At 52.1% G+C, this 23,676-nt stretch overlaps 2 protein-coding genes across 2 annotated transcripts; one reads left to right on the top strand and one right to left on the bottom strand.

Moving 5' to 3' along the window:
• Positions 1-5,906: 5,906 nt before the first annotated feature.
• Positions 5,907-10,042, top strand: LOC112967317 (dual oxidase maturation factor 2-like). The gene is made up of 6 exons (XM_026068385.1): positions 5,907-6,053; positions 6,232-6,289; positions 8,155-8,289; positions 8,482-8,695; positions 9,165-9,379; positions 9,843-10,042. The coding sequence occupies exons 1-6, from the start codon at positions 5,907-5,909 to the stop codon at positions 10,040-10,042; spliced, it is 969 nt and encodes a 322-aa protein (XP_025924170.1).
• A 6,019-nt stretch (positions 10,043-16,061) lies between these two features.
• LOC112967304 (dual oxidase maturation factor 1-like) lies at positions 16,062-21,863 on the bottom strand. Its single transcript, XM_026068369.1, has 6 exons — positions 21,717-21,863; positions 20,422-20,479; positions 19,610-19,744; positions 19,266-19,479; positions 17,692-17,906; positions 16,062-16,282 (listed from the first exon to the last, which is right to left on the bottom strand). Exons 1-6 carry the CDS (start codon positions 21,861-21,863, stop codon positions 16,062-16,064), a joined length of 990 nt encoding a protein of 329 aa, XP_025924154.1.
• Positions 21,864-23,676: the final 1,813 nt, after the last annotated feature.

Here is a 23,676-nt window from a genome sequence, read left to right as displayed (position 1 = left end):
ACCCATTTTATTAGCTCTCTGTAACCTGATTTAAAATTAAATCAGTATTGAAATATGTGTTTGAAGGGCCGGTACGTAGCAATCAGGACAGAGGCTTCACTGCAGGCACAAAGCTACAAATACACATTTCCATCAGCTGGCAACAGGGTTTCTGAATAGGGCCATGCCAACTGGATTTTCAGATCTGGCTTCCCCTCCACGCACCTGCCTAAGCAATGCTCAGCCAGCAGCTGGCTCTACAGGGACATAGGACCGCGTGAAGAGCTGCCTGCCCCAAGGTGGCTCTTTCTCACTAACAAAACCTGCAGTCTCAAAGCAGTACAATGTGACAGCAGAGCTGGCAGAGAGCTGTACGGCCCCAGGGCTGTCCTGCAGCTCCTCAGCAGCATGGGCCTCGCAAACAGTTTGGGCACACTCCCCATTCTTGACTGTGTCACAGGGTCTGTGCTACACTAGGGGTTGAAACCTCAGAACAGCTGAGGGCAACATCAGGCAGAGGTTCTGGACCCTCAGTGCCATTCCTATCCTCCTGGAACACCTCCCTCTGCAAGGGGCCCTGGAGATCTCCCATCCCTCAGCTCTCTGCTGAGCATGGTCTTGTGGCCACAAGATTTGGGTTGTGTGGTTGGTGGTACCCAGAGGCTTGGTAAGTCCCATCCCATAGGAGGAACATGAACATTTAGACAATGGGTGAAGTGTTGAGGTGCTTGGGACCTCTGCTAGGAATGGCAGAACCCAGTTGACATCACCATGTGGGACCCTCCTACCAGAAAGCTCTTTCCATTCAAACAGCCTGCTCCATTCTCAAATCAATATGAAGGGCTGGGTGGCTGGAGACACCCTGTAGCGGTTGTGGTTTCCTTCCACACAGAGGTCTATGTGACCTCCCATGCCACAGGAAGGGAATCCCCATAGACACAGCTGGATTTATCTCCTGCCCTCATAAGATGTATGGTGTTACAATCCCCATCTAGAGCTGGGGCCTGAAGGTACCGCAGAAGATTAACCAGTCACTCAGGAAATGTGGTGCTAAGCTCAAAGCACATAACCATAGTCACAGCATAGCACCTGACGCCCTTTCCCTTGGTTCTTCTTGCAGAGCTCCAGCAGAAAAAGGGTTTTAAAATTCCCTGTTACAGACCAAAGCTCCCATTTCATCAGACACAGGAATTACTCTCAAACCAAGAAGTCATGAGATTACAAGCAAGTTCTTTTGTGCTCCTCATCTCTCCTGGCACCAAAACCCCACTTACTGCCTGGTCAGTCCCAGACTCTGGGGAGCCCTTGGAGGCTTTCCGTGGTGGTCCTGCTCCAAGTAGTAAGTTGGACTAGAGACTCCTGAGGTCCTTTCTCACCAACACTTCTGAGATCTGACATGGGAACTTCTCTTCCACTTGCTCCACTTGCCTTCACAGCTCTATGTCCTCCCATGAGTTATTTGGTACATCAGTAGTGTGTGTCCCAACCAAAACTCACAGGCCATTTCTCTTCCCCTGGAGCATCTCTTAAGGGCAGAGCTCAGTCTTTGCAGGCATGGGGAGGCACTGGCACCATGTCTCCTCTGTCTCAGACCTTCTCCAGCCACTGCTGGGAGCTTCCTTACAGGCAGAACTGAGTGACAACAGTCCTTACATGATACCCTCAGGAAGAGGCAGGTGCAGATCTAGGCTAGGGACCCTATGCCCAAGGAAGATGGGCATTTCATGAGTGACACTTAGCTGTCCCACAAACTCCTTTCCCATGCCACAGCTGAGAGCTCCAACTTAGCTCTCCCTACTGTTCTGTCCATGTGTTGAGGACCCAGTTGCTGGGCTTCTCCAGAAGAAGCCCCCTGCTCTCCCAGCCACCTCCCAAACCTCGCAAACCACCCAGGGGCTCCTTGACATAATGAAACAGAACCAGCCCCAGAAGCCCACGATACAGCTTGCTGAGGGAAAGCTTTGCAAGCTTGGATTAGTTCCACAGACCTGTCAAGTTGCCTGGGAAATTTGCAAATCTGATGAGTCCTCCAGGCTCTGCTGTTCAACAGATTCCCTGTGCCGCCTTGGGAAAGTCACTCCCTCCCTTTGTGCTCAGTGAAATCAAAGCCCCAGCTTCCCCAGCCCTCTCTTCTCCCAGAGAGGATCCCTGTGCCCTATTTTAAGCCCAGAGTTTCCATCTCTTGGCATATGCTGAAGCCCTCCTGCAGAGAACATGAACACATGGCCTGCACCAGAGCCAGAATCTCCAGCTCCATCTGATCTCAGAAGGTTTGGCTCCCCCTAGAGCTAGGGCTTCATCATTCAGACATCTCTGGAACTCGTCTCAGAGTCATGCATCAGCCAGGACTGTGGGACCCAACAGGTACAAAACAGCTCCCTGGCCCACAGTAATGTACCCTAGGAGAGCAGCAGCCCTGTGGCAGAGCTGAGTGTGACCGTGTGGATGAAGGAGAGCTGTCTCGAGGCTTCTGACAACCTTGAGCCTGATCCCTATCGTCCCTCTTGGTCACATCTTAGTTAATTTCTAGCTCACCCCACTGCTGGTGGGACAGATTGGGGAACTGTCACCTGCCCCCACCAGCCCTGGGATTTGGGAACAGGCAGTGCCCTAGGGCCACCACAGTGCCCAGCAGGGGCTCCATCCCCCATGGGAAACAAATGGCCCTGTCAGGGCCCCACAGGCCCCTGAGCCCACACAGGTGGGGACACCAGGATCCTGTGCCCATATGAGACAGGAACATTTGGCCCTGTCCTACTAGCCCCCTGTGCCCACACCCCTGAGCCCACACAGTCAGGAACATGCATGTCCTGACAGTCTGTGTCCCCCCCCACCCCGGTCCCATACCCATGCAGGACACAGACCTGCATAGCCCCAACTCTGTAGCCCCTGTGCCCATGACAAGCAGGGACACACTCTCCCCAAACCACCCCATGGTCCCCATCCTCATGCAGGCAGGGAAATGCATGGCCACATCCCACCCTGTCCCTATGCAGGTGGAGGCATGCATGACCCCAGCCCCCCACACAGGCAGAGACATACATGGCCCCATCTCACTCTGTCCCCGGGTCACTGCACAGGCAGGGACACATGTGGCCCCACCCCACCTTATCCCTTGTCCCCCATGGGGACACGTGTGAATGCCGGCCCTCCATGCAAGCAGGTACACCCTGGCCCCCCACGCAGGCAGGGACATGTGTGGCCCTGCCCCTCCGCTCCCCCCATGCGCATGGGGACAGGTGGTGGCCCATATCCCACCCTCACACAGGCAGGGACTCGCGCAGCCCTCATCCCCGGGGGCCCCCACACAGGCGGGCACACGCGCAGCGCCGGCCCCTCCGGCCCCCCAGCGACATAGACACGCGTGTCCCATACCCCCGCCCCCCACGCAGGTGGGGACCCGCGTGGCCCCGGACACCCCACGCAGTCAAGGACAGGCGTGCCCCCATCCCCTACCCCCCAACCCCCCAGCAGGCGAGGCCACGCGTGGCGCCAGCTCCCCCGGGCCCCACGCAGACACTCGCGGGGTGCCCCGCCGGCGGGGCCGCGACCCCGGCGGCGATCGCGGCGCGGCGGGCACTCACCGGCGCGGCGGGCGCAGTGCGGCGGGGCGGGCCGCGCCGGCATTTACATAGGGCTCCGCGCCCGCCGCCGCCTATAAGAGCGCGGCGCGGCCGGTGCCGCCCGGGCTTCTCTGCCGCCGCCCGCAGGTAAGGGCCGCCGCCCCCCCCGGGCGCTCCGCGGGTCCCGGCTCCGCGGCGGAGGGAGGGATGAGCGAGCGAGCGAGCGAGCGAGCCAGCCCGGAGCCGGCGCTTCTCCCTCCCTCCCTCCCTGCCTGCCTGCCTGCCTGCCTGCCCCGAGCTGAGGGCCAGAGGATGCTTTCCAAGGTGCACCAGCTCCGGTTACTCCTGCTGTGAGCTGCAGGAGACAGCTGGTGGGTGGACAGCAATGAAGTTTGGGGCTGGACTGTTTCCCCGGGAATACCCTGAACAGCGGTTCCCAGCAGTTACACAGTGTGGAAGAAATGCTGACGTCCCTCGATATTGTTTGAAAATTCAACTTGGAAGAACAAAAGAAACATTTTCTATGTTATGTTCAGATTTTTCAACTCCTATGTACTGTTATCTGCTTTAATTTACAGAGAGTTATATTTGGGGGATTACCAACTTGGTAATCCTTCTTTCCCCTGTTACATCTTGTATGAAATTTGGGCAAAGAAATAATGAAGCCAGTGGAATTCAAGTAATTAAAGCTTAACTTGTTCTGGGCTAAAATGTTTGTTTATCCCTTCTCTTTCAGCAGGTCTGACTGTTTGCGAGCACATTTGCTGGGCTGGGGACCCCTGCAGCCAGACTTTGGTCTGATATTTTTTATTGGGACTCAATTACGGCTCCTACTTTTCAGGTAATCCTAGAGAAAATGGTGTTTGAAGGCTGTCTTTCTTTGGGCTCAGTTATCCAGTGAAATAGCCCAGAATAGCTATAGCAGAATAACCCGAAACAAGATCTGTAAGTACATGATAGCTCTGCTATTCAAGCAAAGGGTCTAGATACGGTTAGGTCCAGATCAGTAGTGAGTTAGACCACTTCCCTCTAAAGGTCCAGTCTTCTGTTAAACTGTTTGCTGTAATGATCTGAGCTCTCAGTGGAACTCTTCTGAAACCAAATGTTGCTTTATGGGTTGGAGAGTGAGTTCAGCTGTACAGGTCTAATTATTTTGTGATGCTTATTATAATCTCTACCCACTTCTAAGCATTTTGGACTTTCTCTTTTGTGCCTGAATTGTTTTGGGTTGGATCTTACCTAAAAATACAATTACTACTGTTTGCAGAAAATGAGAATAAAACCAATTCTTCCATGTTGGGAAATTATGAAATTATATCTGCTCATGAGTCTTATTAGCTCTGGCATCCCCTGACTTTTGAAGACTTCCCAGGGTAGTCTCATGCAGAGATGCTATTAAATAAACAAAACAAAAGGACTTAACAAGCAATCAGTTCTGGCAGAAAAGATCCAACCCAGAAATGGGGGGCAGTTTTGTAACTGCTACAACTTAAGTGTTGGTGGGAGCTCAAAGCAATCTGGGAATTACACGCTGAGTCTGCCATCTGATCTTATTTAACTCAGTCTCCGATGGCTTTGAGATTTGCTCCTGATGCTCGGGTGCTACCAAGGACCCTTGCATGCTTGGGCCCATGTCCCAGCTCTGGTGGGTTGCTTCTGTCCCCTCTGGACCAAGTGCAGAAACAGTCCACTCCCTCCTCCCAAAATCATGCTTTCCAGTGTCGGGGAAGAAGCCCCCTTCAAGAAAGAGGATAGGGTGGAGGTGGTAAGCTTTGTTCTTTGTGATGATGGCCTGGGGCTGGGATAATTTTGCTGCCATAAAGTTAATGTTCTCAGTGGTTCATTGCTGTTCTGGAAAAAGGCTGCGTGTGCCAGCTTGGAGGAGTAGTGGTTGCTGGCTCGAGGCTTCCTCTAAGGGTGCGCCGCAAAACGGAAAGCATTTGCTGGATGGAAAGGCCCAGCTCTGTCCAGAGAGGAGCTGCTCAACAGGTTTCTGGGCCTGGGCAGTTCCTCAAGTCACAGCAGAAGAGCAACTTGTGGTTCCCCCACATTGCCACAAGCCCTTCGGGCTGTCTGAGCCCTGCCCCAGGCACCTCCTCTCCCCTGTTGAGGGCTTTGGGTGGCATGTTTCTCTGCTGTGCAGTATTTCATCATGCCGGTTTCCTTGAAGTGTTACATTTCCTTGTCCCTCTGGGGAACTTTGTGAGGAACTTCCCACAGCTGGTTGTTCCAGAGCTGAGGTGGGGTTGAGGTGATTGGGGTGGAGACCCCCTGAGGCTCAAGACTACCTGGCAGGGTAGCAGATGAGGCAAGCTGGGCCTCTCCTGTGACAACCTCTCTCTCACAGGCTCCTGGAGGCACAGGATGACTCTCTTTGATGGCGTTTACCCCTTCTACCCTCAGCAGAGAAAGAGCTTTGTTTTCGATGTCAGCACCATCATAGTGATCATTGTCTTCCTAACACTTGCTTGCAGCTTCCTTGTCATCATCCCGGGCATCCGTGGAGGAGCGGTGCGTGACCCCTCCCTTGTGAAAAAATGTCTAGTCCTCCTGTTTTGGAGAGATGAGAAAGCTGCAGGTCCTCCACACACCAGAGTGCTCCCAGCTGGCCTTTTACTAGCTGGGGGTAAGGTGGGAGGACAGCTGCAGCTGTTCCCCAGTGCCTGATGTCCCACCTCTCTCCCTGCAGAGGCTGTACTGGCTAATCCGGGTTCTCCTCAGCCTTGTCATTGGGGTGGTGATTGTCGGTAAGTGTTGCACAACTCTCTGAGGGTGGGCCTGTGCAATGGATTAAGTTCTGGGGCAGGGTTTGTGCCTGGGAAACATCAGCTGGTGATCACAGCCATGGCCTGGCAGAGGCTGGTTGCAGGGTCTGCCCTACCCCTGCAACACAAAGCAGGGGCTTAAGAGCACTTGGAGGTGCTCGTGCCCACCTCTGAACTGAGAGGGCATTTTGCTCACTCCAACTGCTCCAAGGAAGCCAAACTGCCCTGCTTAGGTGAGCAGCACAGCCCTGTGTTCTCCTGGCTGTGCAACCCCTCCTGAGTTGCCTGGTGCTTAGGGAGCACGGCTGAGTAGCTCGGACTGCGGCCAGAGAGTCTGGAGGGTGAAAGGAGCTTTGCAGTGACGTGGGGAGAGCAGGTTGAAACAAAATACAGGCAGGTTGGAGGGAGGGAGAAGGCTTTCCAGGGAGTGAGACAGGAGGAGATGGTGAGAGAGAGGATTTGATTTACTAGAAACCAGGAAATATTTTGGAGTAAATGGGACTGATGGGGAAACCAGCAAGGATCCAGACTGGACGTTTCAAAGGCACACAGGGCTGCAGGGAGTCTAAGTGAAAGATGGAGCAAGGGGAAGGAAAACAGCGGGTGAGGAGAGCAACCAGCCCTAACCCAAAGTCATAAAAACTCTACAGATTTGAAGAAGAGGTATGGCAGATGACAAGACCATTTAGAGAAATGGCAAAGCATAACTTAAACGACTCAAATCCCAGTTCAACAGGACAGTAACAGTAGATAGCCAGGCTGTGACCAAATGTGTGACACTACTGACTGACGCGTGGGTCACAGGGCCCAGTTTGATATGTACTGGTCACACTCCATCTAGGGGTGTCCAGGTGCTGTGGGGTGCTCCCAGAGCAGCTGGGGAACATGGTGCCAGGCTCCAGCTGGCAAAGGGGTGGAGGTCATAGCTATGCTCCACAGCCTCAACCCGTTCAGTCCTTGCTCAGCCCTGGAGAGCCATCCAGTGCCACTTTCATTACAAGGAAGCAGTCGAGTGCTGCTTGGGCACACAGGAGGAATTAATTGTTTTAAAGGCAATGTCAGGATTTTTGTCTGGCAGCAGCAAGGCCCACCCAACTCTGTAGCTAGAAAATGTTCCTCCAGAACTGCTCCTGGATCAGTGCTCTCACAAGCATGGGGGAAGCTGATTCTACAGCTGAATTCATTTTCAGGCAGGCCTAAAAGGTCTCTTTCAACCTGAGATCACCTTCATTTTCAGCTCATTTCAGTGCTGGCAAATTAAGCCCACTGTTAAGTGAATGTGTTTCAGAAAAGGACACTTCTGAAAACATAAACCAGAAATTTTTCAAATTTTTCTTTTTTGCCTAGCTGAAATGACCAGCAGAACTGCCACAGCACTTGCCACCCTTCTCCACCAGATCCATTTGACAGTGATATTCACTATTCACTAATAGTGAGATCTGTTACTCACTAATGAGCTTAATATTCAGCAACAAAACTTATCCCTTGTCTCAAGTCTGAGGAATGTCCTTGGGGGCCATGGTGCGTGCTGTAGTGTGGAGGCTGCAAGGAGTACTGAAGAGGATTCCCAAGGAGGAATCTGATTGTGAGGGTTGTCCCTGGGGATCTGAGCTTTCTCTGGGATCGGGGGAGTGGATGCTCTGTGAGAGGAGGACACGAGCTCTGCCCGAGCTTGGGGAGCTAGCTGAGGCACGTTCTTGCGGCTGAGTCAGCTCTCCTGCCCTCCTTTCACTCCCTTGCAGTCCCACAGCAGGAAAACTTCAGTCTGTACTTGCCCAAAATCCCCCTTGAGCAGAACAAGGCCTGAGACAAGCCCCTCTTTAACCCCAACTTACTTTTCTTGGCAGCTGTCCAGTACACAGGGGACTGGGAGAGTGGCTGGGTGAAAGCAAACACCTCCTACAAATCCTTCAGCCATGCCTTGGTGAACGCAGACATCGGGCTGCACATTGGCCTGGCGGGGGTGAATGTCACGCTCGTGGGTGAGTCTGACGTCCCTTTCTGGGTCTCTGAGGTGGCCATGGCCTTGGGAGGTTTCCAAGCACTTTGTGAAATGCCTTGGTCTTACTGGCTTTGCTCCTAGCCCTCTGTTGTTGTCGGGACGCCAGTGCTCCCAAGTGGCAACACTCAGACTAGAGGGCCACAGCAGGATCTTAGTTTTCCTCCTCCATCAGGAAACCCCGTGAATCAGGTCAACGAGACCATCAGCTACAACGAGCACTTTGCCTGGAGCTTCGATGCAGATTATGACCTCAGCTACAGTGAAGGCCTGGAGAAGGGGCTGCCTAGCCCCATCCTCTACGTGGCAGAGAAGTTCACCACGCAAAGTCCCTGTGGTGTGCACAACCAGTATCGCATCTCTGGCCACTATGCATCAGCCACTCTCTGGTGAGCCTCGCTCTTCTGGTGCGGACAGGGGAGATGCAAGGATATGAGAAGGGCCCTGCTACCTTGTCCCTAAGCCTCCAGAATTGGTGAGCGATGGGTGGTAGTCGCACACTGCCAGGAGGAAAGCCATAGGAGTGGAAGAGCATCTGTGAGGTCTGCTGTCAAACCTCCTTGGGATGAGCAGATGGGAGGGATGGTCTTGGTCCTCTCTGCAGGTGAATCCCACTGGGGTTGGGCAGGACACAGGAGAAACTAGAACATGGTGCAGATTCCTGCCATGATGTGGTGATGGTGGCAGGGACCCGTCCCCATGGAAGGGAGTTGGAGTTGCTGTCCTTGGAGGCCTGGAAAGGCATCACATAGTGCAACCAGGACCCCAGATTCCTCCTTCCACATGGAGAACCTTACCTAGAGCATCCTAGTCCATGGCACTTGTGCATTTCATCACTTGGTCTTCTCTTGTCTCCAGGGTGGCCTTTTGCGCTTGGCTCATCTCCAACATTCTCTTCTCCATGCCTGCCCTAGTCTATGGAGGATACATGGTCCTGGTCACAGGGGCCTTCATGATCTTTTCATTGCTCTCCTTTTCCACTGTGAGAAACTCCCCAATGTGTGCAATCCACTTTGGGCCTGCATCCCTTCACACAGGCTACGGGGGATCTTTCTGGCTCACACTAGCGGTTGGTAAGCACAGCAAGCTACATCAGGGCATGCCACTGTGTCCCTCTGGATGTGTAAGAGTCCCAGCACTTTCTCCCCCAGAAATGGAGGTGAGCTAGCTCAGGGCGTGCAGCCCCTTGTGCTCTGCAGGAATTGGAGTCCCAGCCAGTGCCTTGGCAAAGCGGATCCTGGTGGAGATGTGGAGAGGGCTAGCAGAACATGGAGCACCTTCCCTGTCTAAAGGGTGGTGAAGGGATTTTTAGTCCTTGTATTCCTAAGGTGTAACAATGTAAGGAAGTGGGAAACACATGCCTGTGGGTTTTAAGATGCTCAGTGCAGCAACTGAAGCCACCTCATATGGAGGAAGGCCATCTTCTGTAAGGGAAGGTATTGTACCTTGGTGGGGGGGCCTATCAGAGGAGGGATGTGGGATGGGGAACGTGCTGGTGTTCACAGGCATGTTCTATGAGAGGACATTGTTTTCCAGGCTTGCTCTGTTTCGTGATTGGGGTCACTGTTGTTGCACTGCACTTCTTCAACTTGGACCTGCTGAAAACCTTCTTTGATCTCCATGTGGATGAAGCAGAGGAGTGCCAAGAGATGACGGAAGTGTACATCAACCCTCAGTTCACGAACAATGCACTGTCTCCTCCTCAGCCCTCCACACTCAGCCCTAAGAGTATCTAGAAGGAGGTTTTTCCCACTTCACTGAGCGTGGGCCCAAGAGGGCAGAGCATGAACCCTTCTTGGCATCCCCACAGAGACTCATCTCCCCAACCAGCTGCCACCAAAGTGTGCACATATATTCTGTTGGGATGGGGACTTGCTGGGAAGTATCTTTGAAAGCTGCATCTCCCTGTTCATGCTGTCTGGGAAAGGGCAGACTTTGCAGAGAGCCAGCAGTCTGTAATTGGAGTAGCTCATGGCTCTGCAGCCTTCTGAGCTGAGCATTCACCTGGGGATCTCTGTCCCAAGAAGTGGTGTCCATTCCTGCTCCTCACCCTGCCACAATGTGGTGCAGTGAGTCTCCAGTGGCCAGTTCCCGTTACTAAAAACCGAGCTCACTGGTGAGACTTCTTCTGGGGAGTACCCAGGAAACTCTAAAAGACAGGGATTAAACCTGCCCAAGCTTTCTTTCCCAAGCACTGATGTTTAGTGTAAACCTTTAGGTGTACCTAGGAAAGACAGACAGGCCTCTGTTAAGCTGGATGCTGTATAAGCTAGAGTAAAAAATCTGCTCCAAAAATAAGGACTGAGTAAATGTACGATGGAGGTTGCCTGGGGGAATGCAGTGATGTGATGACTTTCATAAAATGCTTTCCAAACTTAGGCTTTATTGCACAAGAACAGTAGCCTAACATAGACCAAAAAGATGCCATGGGGAAGGCAGAAAAAGGAAGAATGAGCTTACACCTGCACAGCTGGAACAAACTTGCTGGCTGGGCTTACCACAAAATGCAAGCCTGAGGCCAAAAGTTAGATCCAGCCTGCTTATAGCCAAGGTGAGAAATGAAGCGCATCAAGTCACATTATTACAGATAAAAGATGGGCTCTGGGAGCAGACTCGCCGACACTATGATGTTTCCAGAAGTTACAAGGAGATTGCCATAGCTGTATGTTTGATACCTGGGCAACTTTGGTCCAGTTAATTGTAAGAGAGAAGATTTCTGTATTTTTTTCTTTCTGAGGAAAAAACTCTTATTAAATTGGACTACTTATTTCTTTCACATGATATTTGTATTGAATTAGTTTGATTTGTTATAGTCAAGAGCTATTATTTTTAATAAATTTTTTTCAAAAGTGCATCTCTGAAATACTTTGGGGCTTTTCTGGAATAGTTTCTCAAATGGAGGTTCAGAGGCTTGTCTGCAGGTGGCCACTTGTGAGCTCGAAGGAGGAGCATCTTTCCCTTGGGTGATGCTGCCCTGGCAGAGGTGCCCCCAGGAAGAGACTAGATTTATTGGTGCTTATCAAGGCAGGCCCTTGGACAATGTTTGCCATTAGAAGCAGCACACCACAGTGATGTGGGAGATCCTGAAAAGGAAGTGCCAAAGTGCACTTAAATTTTTCCAAGGAACAGGACAAAAGCCGTAAGGTTAAAGCAACAGAACTTGCAGTGGGTTGACTCCCTTGGGAAAGGGAAGATTCTTTCTCGAGCCTTCACAGGTCAGGCCTGGTGGCCTTGCTGGAAGGTGCTACAACAAACACAAGCTATTAGAACTGGTATGGGACAGATCCCCCGCCCTGAAGCTATAGGAAGTTGAAGTGTTTCCTATTCTTTCTGCCTCCACATCTGGCACTCTAGCCCTCTCCAACCTCATCTCTTGCCTTTAGGAATGATTTTCCCTGAGAAACTGATAGCGTCCTTAGTGGAAGAAAAGCTTTGGCCTATTACATCTGACATACAGAGACATTAACCCAAATAAACAAAAAATATATAAAATTGGATTCATCTAAAGCATTGAGTCACCATTACCAGGGTCAGCTCTCTGTGTGCCTGGTTGGTTTATCAACAAACACGTGATGGGATTTCTGCAGCTGGATGTGCATGGGACCAGGTGAGCAGCTGCAAGGAAACCATGGGGGAATGCAGAGATCCCTTCACACATTGTATCTCTCATGGAGATCTGTATTTTTCAGCGACAGCCCAGCAAGGTCAGAATAATGAAGGCTGGCTGTCCTGGCTGCGGAAATGTTTTGGGGACTGGCCCCCAGAGAGGAGCTTTACAACGTGTCTGGGCAGGGGACTTCTTCCCTTGCCACCTGGAGTCTCCTAACACCCTTGCTGGCTGGTGGGTTTCTGTCTGCCCCACTGTAGGCTTTCTCCTGGGTCAGGCAGGCAGCCACAGCATGTTTCTGAGAGGCCGGGATGTGCTGCCAGCTCCTGCGGTGCTCTCAGGATCTTGGCACTGGGCTCCCAGCTTCGCCGTGGCAGTGGTTCGCCCTCATTTCCCAGCAACGCCTGTGCTTAACTTTCTCCACACCCTCGAGCTGATCTCAGAGTGTGCGATTTGGGACATGTCTGCATCCCTCTGTGTATTTTTATTTGTTCCCCTGAGAAAGCACTAAAAAATCAACTGGAGCATAGCAGTGGGAGGCCTTCAGCTGCTCTGGGAGAGCTTGGCCAGCTGAGGTGCCAACTAGAGCAGTGCCACCTCCTTTTCTGGGCCAAGACTTTCCCTGTCCTGCCCTTGTGCTCCCTCTGTGCTGTCCAGTGCCACCACCCCAAGACATCTCAAGGACCCGTTTTGAAGTGGAGGTGACTGCATGTGGCTGAGGGATGTATGTGCACGAGGCCCACTGTATGTGGCCATTTCTTTCTCAGCCTGACACTGGCAGAAGCACTGGCAGAGAAGAAAGGGGCGACTGCTAAGAAGCACCCAACACCCCATCTCCAGCAGCAAACATCAAAGTCATGAGGCTGGGGACCTGCTCAGTTTGCTTCATGGGTGTGTGGGGAGATCAGAGGTCGTTGTCTATGACCTGGCAGGAGTGTGCCTATGTCCCCAGCCCTCTGCTTGGGGACGGCTGCTAGGTAAGGCCTCGGAGAGGGATGGGAAAGCTGGCAAGTGACAGTGGCTACTTGCCAGCTTTTCCCCCAGCACTGGGGGGACAAGGTTTGGCAGCCTCTCCAAGGAGCCCGGTGCCCTTCCAGCGGACACTATTTGTCCTACGGTGCTTATGGGAGCTGCTGTGCAGGTGGTTTGGGGCTGCAGGGACAGAGGCTTGGTGGTCCAGAGACTTTCCCTGGGGGATACATAGTTGAGCAACTTTCTTTTTTGCTCAGGGATGATTATTTTGCCTCACTGCATGTTATTATAGCAGCTTGTCGACATGCACTGTAACAGTTGTGCCTATACAGACCCTAAGCAGTGCTGCTGTAGGACCTACCTCCTCCATCCATCACAGGTCCCAGCTCAGTTTCCTGGCTGGACTGAACTGTTTTGGACAACAAGACATGAAACAATTGCCAACAAATCCCTGGCTCTCAGCCCAGGCTGCTTCTGGCCCCATGTTGTCCAGATCAGACCTGTCTGCTGGAGCGAATCTGGCATCTAACCAGAGCGCCTGTGCCGGTAAATGGAGGAAGCACCATGTGCATCTCGGAGAGCAGACTGGGACTTGGCAATGGTCATGGTCCCCATGCCTGGAGGCACTCGGCACCCTGGGGCACTTGGCCACCATGCTATTTAGCGGGTACTAGAGCTGCCCTCTCCCCTGCCCCCAAGCTGGGCTGCAAGGAGGAATGTGCTTGGGAAAGGGAGAGGTTTAGATTGGCAGAATTTTGATTTTTTCCCATTGAAAATAAAAGAAGTGGAGAAATAAAAAGGTTTTGTTAGTGCCTGGGGTCTGATTCATCTGCAGGCTGAGGCTGAAGCCTCTCTTAGTACAAGCCATTGGGAGTATCATGGCTGAGATCTCTCAAGCCCAAGGAGTTCAGATCCATTTTTAAATGACTGTCGATGAGAGAGAGGTCCTCTTTGAAGACTATCCCATCTGGAGTGGGATGGGACAGGCTGCTGTGCCTGAGCACTCCTCCACAGAGGATCTGCCATGTCATGATCCCTCTGCAAACCTCCCTGTTGAGCTGGGGGCTGCTCCCATCAAAGTGTCCTCATGTCCAGGGTCACCCAAGGAGCTAATTCCCCTCATGCTCAGGCTGCTTGCTCACCTGGAAATGCTTCAATACCCCATTTACCATGTGTCATCTTGTCCCTATTGCCCTGCCTTAGTCAGATGCACCACGCCAGGAGACAAAAGGGCTCTGTCAGTGAGTTTTTCCCTTTCTTATTGCTGCCAGGCCAAAGGAAGGGAATGTCCCAGGCCTGCCAGGTCTCAGAAGTCCATCTTCTTTGCTAGACAAGGGAAAGACCAGGGCGGATTTATTTCACTAAGATAGAGGGGAAAATATGTAAGTACAAAACAGAAAAAGGATTTTGCAAGATCTGCACAGAGTGAAAGGGGTGCAAACCTGAAACATGCTCAGTTCCCTCCATCCTTCCACGTAAATGGCCAAGATGCATCTTAGCAGCTGGCAGCCTGGAGTGGGTGGCTGCATCCAGCCTGCATGTGCAGTATTTCAGCAACTCATGCCTCACAACACATGTGTTTTCACAGTTAAGCAGGATGAAATCAAGCCTTCCAGACAGGGTATGATGCCCACCTCTTACTAATTAATTACAGGTGCTCTCTGAGGCACCATAGCACCTCTGTTCCCTTCTCCTGCTCTTGTTCCTTCTTGCTGAAACATTCTGTCTTCCTTTCAGAGAGTTGCAAGAACACTGGTGACTCATGGTTTGTGACCATCCATTCTGATAATCTTTGATATGTGATGTGTGAAACTGCATCTGGAGCCTTGCACAGAGCCTGGAGAAGGAAGCAGGGCAGGAAGGTGGCTGTTCCTCTGCTCCCGGCCCTTTTCACAGTGAGAGGGCCGTTCAAAGCTCCTCTGAGGTCTGGCCATGCACATTCCTAGGCTGTTCCTATGTTGTCCCTGTGGTTTCTGGGTGTTTTTAAGCATTGTAAGAAGCAGGGACCAAAACCCAGTTCCTCGACTGTGCTTTTTTCCAGCCCAATGTACAGCCCAATGCACCTCATATCTGCTGCCCACATTGAACCTGAACTGTGGGACTCCAGGATGGTCAGGAATCCAGGATGCCTCCAAGATTTGGTACCTTCAACATCCCACTAAGTCATGGCCCTCCTTGCCAACCTGTCCTTCACCACACACCAAGAGGAAATGCTGCACATGGGGCATCCCAGTGGCCACAGGGCCCAGCTCTGCTCACTTGTCCTGCCTGCTGATGGGAAGAGATCCCTGGGCAGAGTCCCCTGGCTACTCAGAGGCCTCTGGGCTTGGGGTGCTGTCAGGTGGCTCATTGGGTTCATTTTTACGCTTTTCTCTAGTTTCTTTTGTTTTAGCCTCTGCATCTTAGGGAGAACTCTCAGTGTTTGTTGGAGACGGAGTAAGTGGAAGAGCAGTAGCCCAGTGGCTGTAACTGGACAGCCAGGAACAGGGCAAGGATTCCTTACCCCGAAAGCTCTCCCAGCTGCTGGTGAATTGAATAGCAACAGCAAAATTGGGGCAAACGTTTATATTTGAGACCTTTCCAGGCTTGGATATTCTCATGTGTCTCTTCCCATTTGAGCTCTTGGGGGGTTTTGGGCTGGTGCTTGAATTCAGGCCTCCTGACAATCCCAGCTGTCATTGCCTTGTGTCAGGCCATGGCAGGGGAAAGACCTTAGCTCACCTCATCCACTCAGGGTAGGCCACATCCATGGGCAGAGGAGCTGATGGAGATGGCTGCCATCAGAGTGCCAGCATGGCTCATGCAGGTGCTGCTCAGGGCAGTCTCCTGCCCCAGTGAGGCCACGAGCCACTTGAGACAGCCCTGAAAGCTTCAAGCTGCACAGCCAGGCAGAGCACCTGGTTTTAAACCCAGTCTCTGGGCTAGTGCTGCAGAGCTGTGCAGATGCACCCATGTGCCTAACAGAGCACAAGCAAGAGGGAAGAGATGCTGCTCCTACCCTGAGTGGCTCAATGGGACCCTCTGTGGTGGGGGCACTTGGCACTGAGCTGCGACAGGGACAGAGCAGGGACAAGCTGGGACCCTGCCCTGTCCCTGTGCTGTGGCCAACTGTGCAGAAGGAAAGTGGGCTTTTCTTGGGCTTCACTCTCCCTTCAGTGCCCTCCCACCCCAGGACCTTACAGTTTGGTGGTTGTCACCTCACAAAGTTCACTCAAAGGGACCATCAGCATGTCTTGCTCAGAGATGCTGGCATCAGCTGGCAGGAAGGACTTCTCCCACCTTTCTGCTGCTTCTCCTTTTCCCTCCCTGCCATCCAGGTTAAAGACAAGTTTCAGCTTCTCTGGCTGCACAGAATTCAGGACGATGACACCCAGCCCCAGCAGAAGGCACAGCAGCCCTGCAACACAGAATCACAGAATCACAGAATCGCTGAGGTTGGAAGGGACCTCTGGAGATCATCTAGTCCAACCCCCCCTGCTCAAGCAGGGTCACCTAGAGCACATTGCACAGGAAAACACAACATGGAGACGATCATTACTGAGTGCCCTTAACTCTCTACACATCCTTCCCCTGGTGTCCCAGCATCATCCAGACCAGGATCCAGGGCCAGGAGGCCAGCAGGCTTGTGGCATCAGAACAGAGGTCAAGGGAAGGAGTTAGTCCCCTCCATTCAGTGCCTGTGAGGCCACGTCTGGACATTGTGGCTAGTTTGGACTCCGCAGTACAGGAGAGAAGTCAATAAACTGGGGCAGAGGGCCAAGATGGTTAGGCCTGGAGCGCGCTGTGTGTGGACAGGAGCCAGGCTTGTTCAGCCTGGAAAAAAGGAGGCTTCAGGGGGACCTAAATGCCATCTTCTGCTATCAGAAAAGAGCCAGTCTCTCCTCAGAAGTGCAGTGAAAAGAGGAGAGGCAACAGTACAAGTTGTAACACAGGAAATTCCAGTTTGATTTAAGGAAAAAATTGCTCCCCCAGAGCAGGACAGCCATAGGACAGGTTCTGGAAAGTAGAGGGGATCTCCAGCCAATGGGGACATTCAGCACCTGACAGCACAAGGCCCTGTACAGCCTGATGTGGCTTTGAAGTTTACCCTGCTCTGGGCAAGGGCTGGATGAGAAACCCCTGAAGGTCCTTCCTTTTGGCACACCTCCACATACATAAATTTGGCGATTCAAGTCTCGTGGCTGGTCAGCTCTTTTCTCCCATCTGGAAAATGCTATTCTAAAGTCTTTTATGCTGTTTCAAAACATAGCCATCCGAATGCTCACTTCTCTTCCAGCTCATTGTCAGTCCCCAGTGAACTGCCCCAGCTGGCCACCTCTGAACATGCTCAGCTTTGTAGTCACTCAACTGTATGGGGTAGTACACCATTACTCATGGGTCTGAATTTCCATCATTTTTCTTCTTCTGGTCATGGGCTAATAGCGTGAAGGATTATTTGCTTCTGAACAGCTCTGTATCTTCTGTCTGATCAGAAAACCCTATTTGCCCAAGCTGGCTTTATCACTGTCAATCACTGGATTTTGTGGCATTTCTGCTCCTTTTTCCAACCCAGGGACCTCCTGGTCCTTATGGGAATGTAGTGATCCTGGGGCCAGAAAGGGACTTTTGCTAAGGGATATGGCCATTCTCCCAGGTGAACTGAGTGGCTTTCCTCATCAGGAGTATGGAGAAGCCTTGAACATAATCAGTTTCTGTGACCACTTGTGGAGGGGGGGGGAGAGGTGCTGTTGGAGCTCTCCATCTTGACTGTGCAGCATTGCTGTAGGGAAGGAGAAAAAAAGCCCCATGAGCAAGCTGAACACTAACCTGTTGCTAAAGTCAGCCAAAAGGATCTGCCATAGACTGTTTTCAGGGAAGCTGGGCCAAACTGGATGGGGCACTTCGGAGTGTTCCTTGCAGTGAAGAGGAAGAGCAATGAGAAGAGCATCAGTGCTGCAGTGAGCAGGAGCATGTAGCCACCATAGAGCAGGATGGGCATGGAGAAGAGCAAGATGGAAAGGAGCCATGTACAAAAGGCCATCCTGAAAAAACAAAACAAAACAAAATACAACACTGAGCAGAAAGTCTCATGCTTAGCGTCTATTCTCAGGTCTCTTCTCCAAATCCTCATGGAGATGGGTATACCCCATTCAGCCTCCCCAAACCTGAAGGGGCATTGCAGAGAGGATGGAGTCAGACTCTTCTCAGAGACAAACAGTGAAAGGACAAGAGACAACAGTGCAAGCTGCAATAGGGAAATTCTAGTTGGATTTTAGAAAAAAATTCTTCCCCATGAGCCTGGTGGAGTCCTGGGACCAAGCCTGCAGAGGTGGAGGGGAGGATCTCCACCCTTGGAGGCATTCAGCACTGAACTGCACAAAGCTCTGAGCACCCTAATCTGGCTTTGATGTGAGCCCTGCTCTGGGTAGGGGATTGGACTAGAGATCTCCAGAAGTCACAGAATCACAGAATCACAGAATGGTTGAGATTGGAAGGGACCTCTGGAGATCATCTAGTCTCTTCCAAGTTAAATCTTTCTCTGATTCTATGACCCTCCACAACCTGCCACCTGGGCCATGGTTCCACCCATTTAAAGGGAGAATAGTAACAATGGAGACTTTTGCATGAAGACTCTCCTAGTGAGCCGTGCTCACATCTGATTTAGCATCTGGAGTGAACCCAGCTGCCAGTCCTGCCCTGTATGTAGAATTTGGGCTTAGTTCATTGTGGAGGTGAGTCTAATGAATGGTTCTGAATTCTAAGAATGATTACATGAATTTTACAGTAACTCTGCTGAGTATTTCTGAAAAACTTCCCACCTCCACAGCAGGAATGGTTGCACATGGCCAGTTTTTCCTGAGAATGGCTGAAGAGATTTTAGCAGGAAACTGGAGTTTGTGCTCACAGGAAGAATCAATCACAGGACTCATTCTTCCAGGCAGTGTCTTTCCCATGTACTCTCAGACATGTGGGGATGCTCTGAGACTCTGCTTTGTACCACAAGGCAGCCTCTGAGCATCCTCTTAACGGTCCATCCAGAGGAAGCCCCCATTGCACTCTTAGCAGGGCTCTGCATCTTCAGCAAGATGGCTTGGGAGAGGTCCTTGAATCATAAGACCCAAACAGTGCATCTGTTTTCTTTTAAATGAAAAACAATCTTCTATCCAACTGTAATTTTATCCGTCAGGGCAGAGAACATAGATAATGACTCTAGGGCAGATGACCAGGTCAGCCTGAGCATTAGCAACTCTAGTTCTGAGAAAGGGTTGGTCCTCAACACTGGCCAAGACTTTGGTGTGGTCTTACTGGGAAGACAGCGACTCCCCCATCCACTCTCTGCTCTACTCTGCCCTTTCTACCTCAGTCCCGTCAGTAGCCAGAGACCTCTTGCTCTGCCTTACCACAGCATGAGTGATGCATAGTGGCCAGAGATGCGATACTGGTTGTGCACACCACAGGGACTTTGCGTGGTGAACTTCTCTGCCACGTAGAGGATGGGGCTAGGCAGCCCCTTCTCCAGGCCTTCACTGTAGCTGAGGTCATAATCTGCATCGAAGCTCCAGGCAAAGTGCTCGTTGTAGCTGATGGTCTCGTTGACCTGATTCACGGGGTTTCCTGATGGAGGAAGAAAACTTATGTCCTCCCTTAGCCTTGGAGGCAGCTCTGAAATCCCCCAGTGTGGAGACTCGGAGGACTCTGCTACCAAGCTTGTCCCCCATCACCTCCTGCTGCAACATGCACTCACCCATGAGCGTGATGTTCACCCCTGGCAGGCCGATGTGCAGCCCAATGTCTGCATTCACCATAGCACAGCTGAAGAACTTGTAGGAGGTGTTCACTGTCACCCAGCCATTCTCCCAGTCCCTGGTGAACTGTGTTACTGTGAAGACTGCAAGGGTTAGTTATGGCCTGGTGGCAAGACTTCTAGTGACAACATACACTGGAAGCACCTGCTGTGACTGTCACCATGGCTTGAACCTCAACCACCTCATCCTGAGGGCTAGGCCTGGATTGTGAGCCCTGAAGACCTTTCAGGTATGGCAGAAACCACAGTTCTTGTATGTCTTTCCCCAACACCAACCCTGAGCTGTGACCCAGAGAGAGCAGTTGGAACAGTTCCTCCCCAGATGCCCAGCTCAGCCCCAGGTGCTAGAGGTGATGAGGCTGGCCTGCAGGTGCCTCCCAGGCACTAGTCCTGTTCCAAACACCAGCTTCGGTCACCTGGCAGACAGCAGTGGGCTTTCAGTGAGCACCCTGGAGGTGATCTTTGCATCTGACCAGCCTTTGTAAAGGAGACGGTTGACTGGTTTGTTGCAAATACATTACCACCAGATCCCTGCACTTCCCTCTGCTTGCCGATTACTCTGCTGGACCAGGTTCTGGGCAAAGATAAGGACTGGTCTTCTCTGCAAGCTAGTCCTGAGTGCTGGACTCAGCTCTCATCTGCTGTTCCTCCCCCGACCTCTCTCTTCTGTCCTCCACATCCTGATTGTCTTTGTCCTTCCCCACCTGGCTCCCAGCTGCTCAGGGACCCATGCTTGGTGCCCCAGTACTCACTGAGAACCACTGCTCCAATGAAGAGGCCCATTATCCCACGCAGGAACCAGAAGAATCGCTGCAAGGAGTCAGCAGAGAGCAGGGAGTTAGCGCTTGTGACCAGCCACTCTCTCTCCTTGACCATTGCTCACACAGTGAGGTACATGGTATGTAACAGGAGGAGCAAGGAAGTTCAGATCAGCGGCGCAATGTGTGTCCCTGCAGTGCAGCACTGCTAAGTTAACAAATCATCTACTCTTCAAAAAAGTGAGTTTCATCTCAGTCAAAACCTTTCAGAGGGAGGATGGGTCTCAGCCAGATTTTCCAATTCAGAACTCAACCCAAAGCAGAGCATTTAGAAATGCCAGCTAATAAGAAAATGGACCTGCCCCTCCTCTGAGTCATCCCAAAGGCTCTGCAAGTGAGTAGGAGGTGAGTGCCCATGGCTTGGGAGTCCCTCTGCAGTGCGTGGGGAGCAGGGCCTGCTGTCTGGGTGCGGGAGGGAGGCATAGCTATACCCTCCAGGAGGCAACAGGGGGATCCAGGTAGAGCAAAAAGGTCAAAAAAGCCAATATGGAAAAGCTGTACTGTTCTTTCTATTGGAGGGATAGAAACACTCCCTTTCAGTATTCCTGAACTCAGATTTCTGCAATTTTCCAAGCTTTACATGTTTAAATGTGTTGACAGCTGGTCACAACTGGAGACAAAAACAGCTGCCAGGGTTTGTAATGTCCCCCAAGGTGGGAGCTGTTTCTCTGCCAGCTCTGTTGTAAACCCAAGCGTCTGGCTAGCTTATAGTGTGTGAGTGGCGAGCTCTGTGCAAGGCACAGCTGGGCAGATCAGTTTGTCACAAGACGGCGAGAGACATTCCCTTTTGGCCTGCCACTGTGCTGGAGCTGTCTGTGAAGGCGCAGAGCCCCGTGAGCTTACAGATGGTGTTGTGACATGTACAGCACACGCCTTTGTTTTTCAGGGATTCAGAAAGGCGGAGCAAGACCATTGCACCTCACCTAGTTTTTCTACTCCTGTAAAATCACTCTGGTTTGCTCATAGCTCGATTTCACCAAGAGCTTGCCAAGCTCAGATCTGGGCTTACTAATCCTTATACATTTGGGATTGTGGTGTTTGGCCTCCCCAGAATGGGGTAGATGCTGGGTTGGGCTTGAGCTCACCCCTGGGGTTGTTAAAGATCCCAGAGCCCTGGCCCATGGTCACATTTGCTGCCCAAGTCAGTTATACAGGCAGGGAAGGAGGAAGCACATGTACTGCAGCTGGCATGGACAACAGGGTTTAGCTTCTCCACCCCCTCCACTTACCCCTCTACCCCGGATCCCCGGCAGGATGATGATGAAAGTGGCCAGCGCAGAGAAGAAGACAGAGATGATGACAGCTTGGGTAGTGTCGAAGGGGAAGCATGCATTCGTGTTGGGGTAGAAGGGGAAGGAGCCATCCCACAGAGTCATCCTGGTGCCAGCACTGAAAGAGCCAAGAGAGGAGCAAATCACATCCCTGACAGTTGGTGGCATTCACTGCACGTGCTTCCTCCTATACTGCACATCCATCCGACACAGCCTTCCCCACAGAGCCGTCTTCTGTCCTTCTGCCAAAGCATTCCCAGTCCCAGGCAGGTCTGGAGACAGGGCTGTGTGCACATTCCAACTGTCTGGCTCTGTGGCAAATCCCAGAGTAGGACCCAGCAAGCTGCATCGGTGCAGAACATGCATCGGTCTGAGGGCAGAGTTGGGCACCCCACACTACAGGTATCCCATTTGGTTGCATGGGGTGAGCTTCACCTACCAGCTAGCTTCCCAGGAAACCTTTCTGTCTTTGCACCCAGAAGAGCTCCCTACTCACCTCTGTGAGCATCACATATCATATGTTTGCATGTATTCAAGTATCTCACCAGGAAGCCATTCATCTGCCTGAGGGACATCCCAGAACAAAGAAGTTTCAGAGTCACTGGGCCTCTGCCTTCAATGGTCAGGTGTGTCCCCAAATGGGACAGCAAGATGCATACAAATCACTGGGCCTTTCACTCCCTTTCTCTGCCCTTTCTTGGTCCCTGTTCTGTCTAGGCTTTTGCTTTTTTCTGGACCAAATTTTTGTTTAAAAAGCCTGGCTCCTGTTGTGGGTGTTGAACACCAGAACGTGCTCGGGGCACTCAGTGAATCACTGCACAGACAAACCAGGGCCATGCCCTTTGGGCTGTTTCTCTCTAAGCCTCAGACAGAGGTAACTCCTCTCCATTCAAGAAAACAGGAATAATCCAGAGGGAACAGAGAAACTGCCCTGTTTCAGGCAGCAGGATGCCAGTCATTATCTGCCAACTCTCATTCCTTGGAGCTGGCTGCAGGTAACATTTTTCCTATGGCAGGCAGATGGCTGTTGCTTGGAAGGTAAGCACGCAGTCATGTTCTTGACATAGCAGTTGGCCAATCCACTGCTCTACTAGGAAAAGCTGCTCAGCACCCCCAGGCATGGGGAGCATCCTAGCAGCAGGGCTGTAACTACAGAAACACCCGTGCCCCACTCGCCACGCCAGGCCTACCTCTGTCTGCAGCTGTGTCTTAGAGCACGACGGCTGCCTGGCTGAGCGATACCCTGCCGGCTGCTCTTGCTGATCCTGAGGGCTGGTTGCTGTAGAGGCACAATGTGCTCTGAGATGTTGGGAAAAGGAGTGCTGCCTTCCTCTCTGCGCTACCTCCCTGGGGCGGGGGCAAGAAGCCAACTCGGCATGCAAAGGTTGTGTTTCTCCCAGTCTCTTTTACAGTATCCGCCTCCCTAAATGGCTGGATCATGCAGCCATACCCACACCTGACCTGCCTCCTCTGGCACTCCTGCTGAGTCCCCAGATGGGTATGAGGCAAGAGAGCTATAGGCTGGCACTGCACCCTGGCAGTGCTGCAGAGATGAATGAGCCTGGGGAGTGGAGGGGGGCGGGGGGGGGAGCTTTTCCCTTTCCTTACCTTTTCTTGTGGACCAGAAAAAATTCCAGCTATTTTTTATGGAATGAAGGTACTGAGGCTCCCAGGCTCCTCAGGAGCCTGCAAGGGGCAGGCTGGGAGGTTGCTGGGGAAGGCATCAAAGGAGTAAAATCCCCCATCTGCATTGCCCAGTGAAGCATGTGAGCTCCCAGGACATTTGGCTCGGTTTCCTGATCCTTACCTGCCTGACTCATGGTTTTTGAATGCTTGGGGTAGGCAGTGTTGACCCTGCTCCAAACTCCATCCCCAAGAGAGGGTTCCCCAGGAAGGTCCCAGCCGACTGGTCAATCAC

Source organism: Apteryx rowi, unplaced genomic scaffold, assembly GCF_003343035.1.
Source record: "Apteryx rowi isolate R43461 unplaced genomic scaffold, aptRow1 scaffold_27, whole genome shotgun sequence".
NCBI classification, from domain to species: domain Eukaryota; kingdom Metazoa; phylum Chordata; class Aves; order Apterygiformes; family Apterygidae; genus Apteryx; species Apteryx rowi.
Note: the sequence above shows the minus strand (reverse complement) of the source record. Positions and strands in the feature narration are given on the sequence as shown.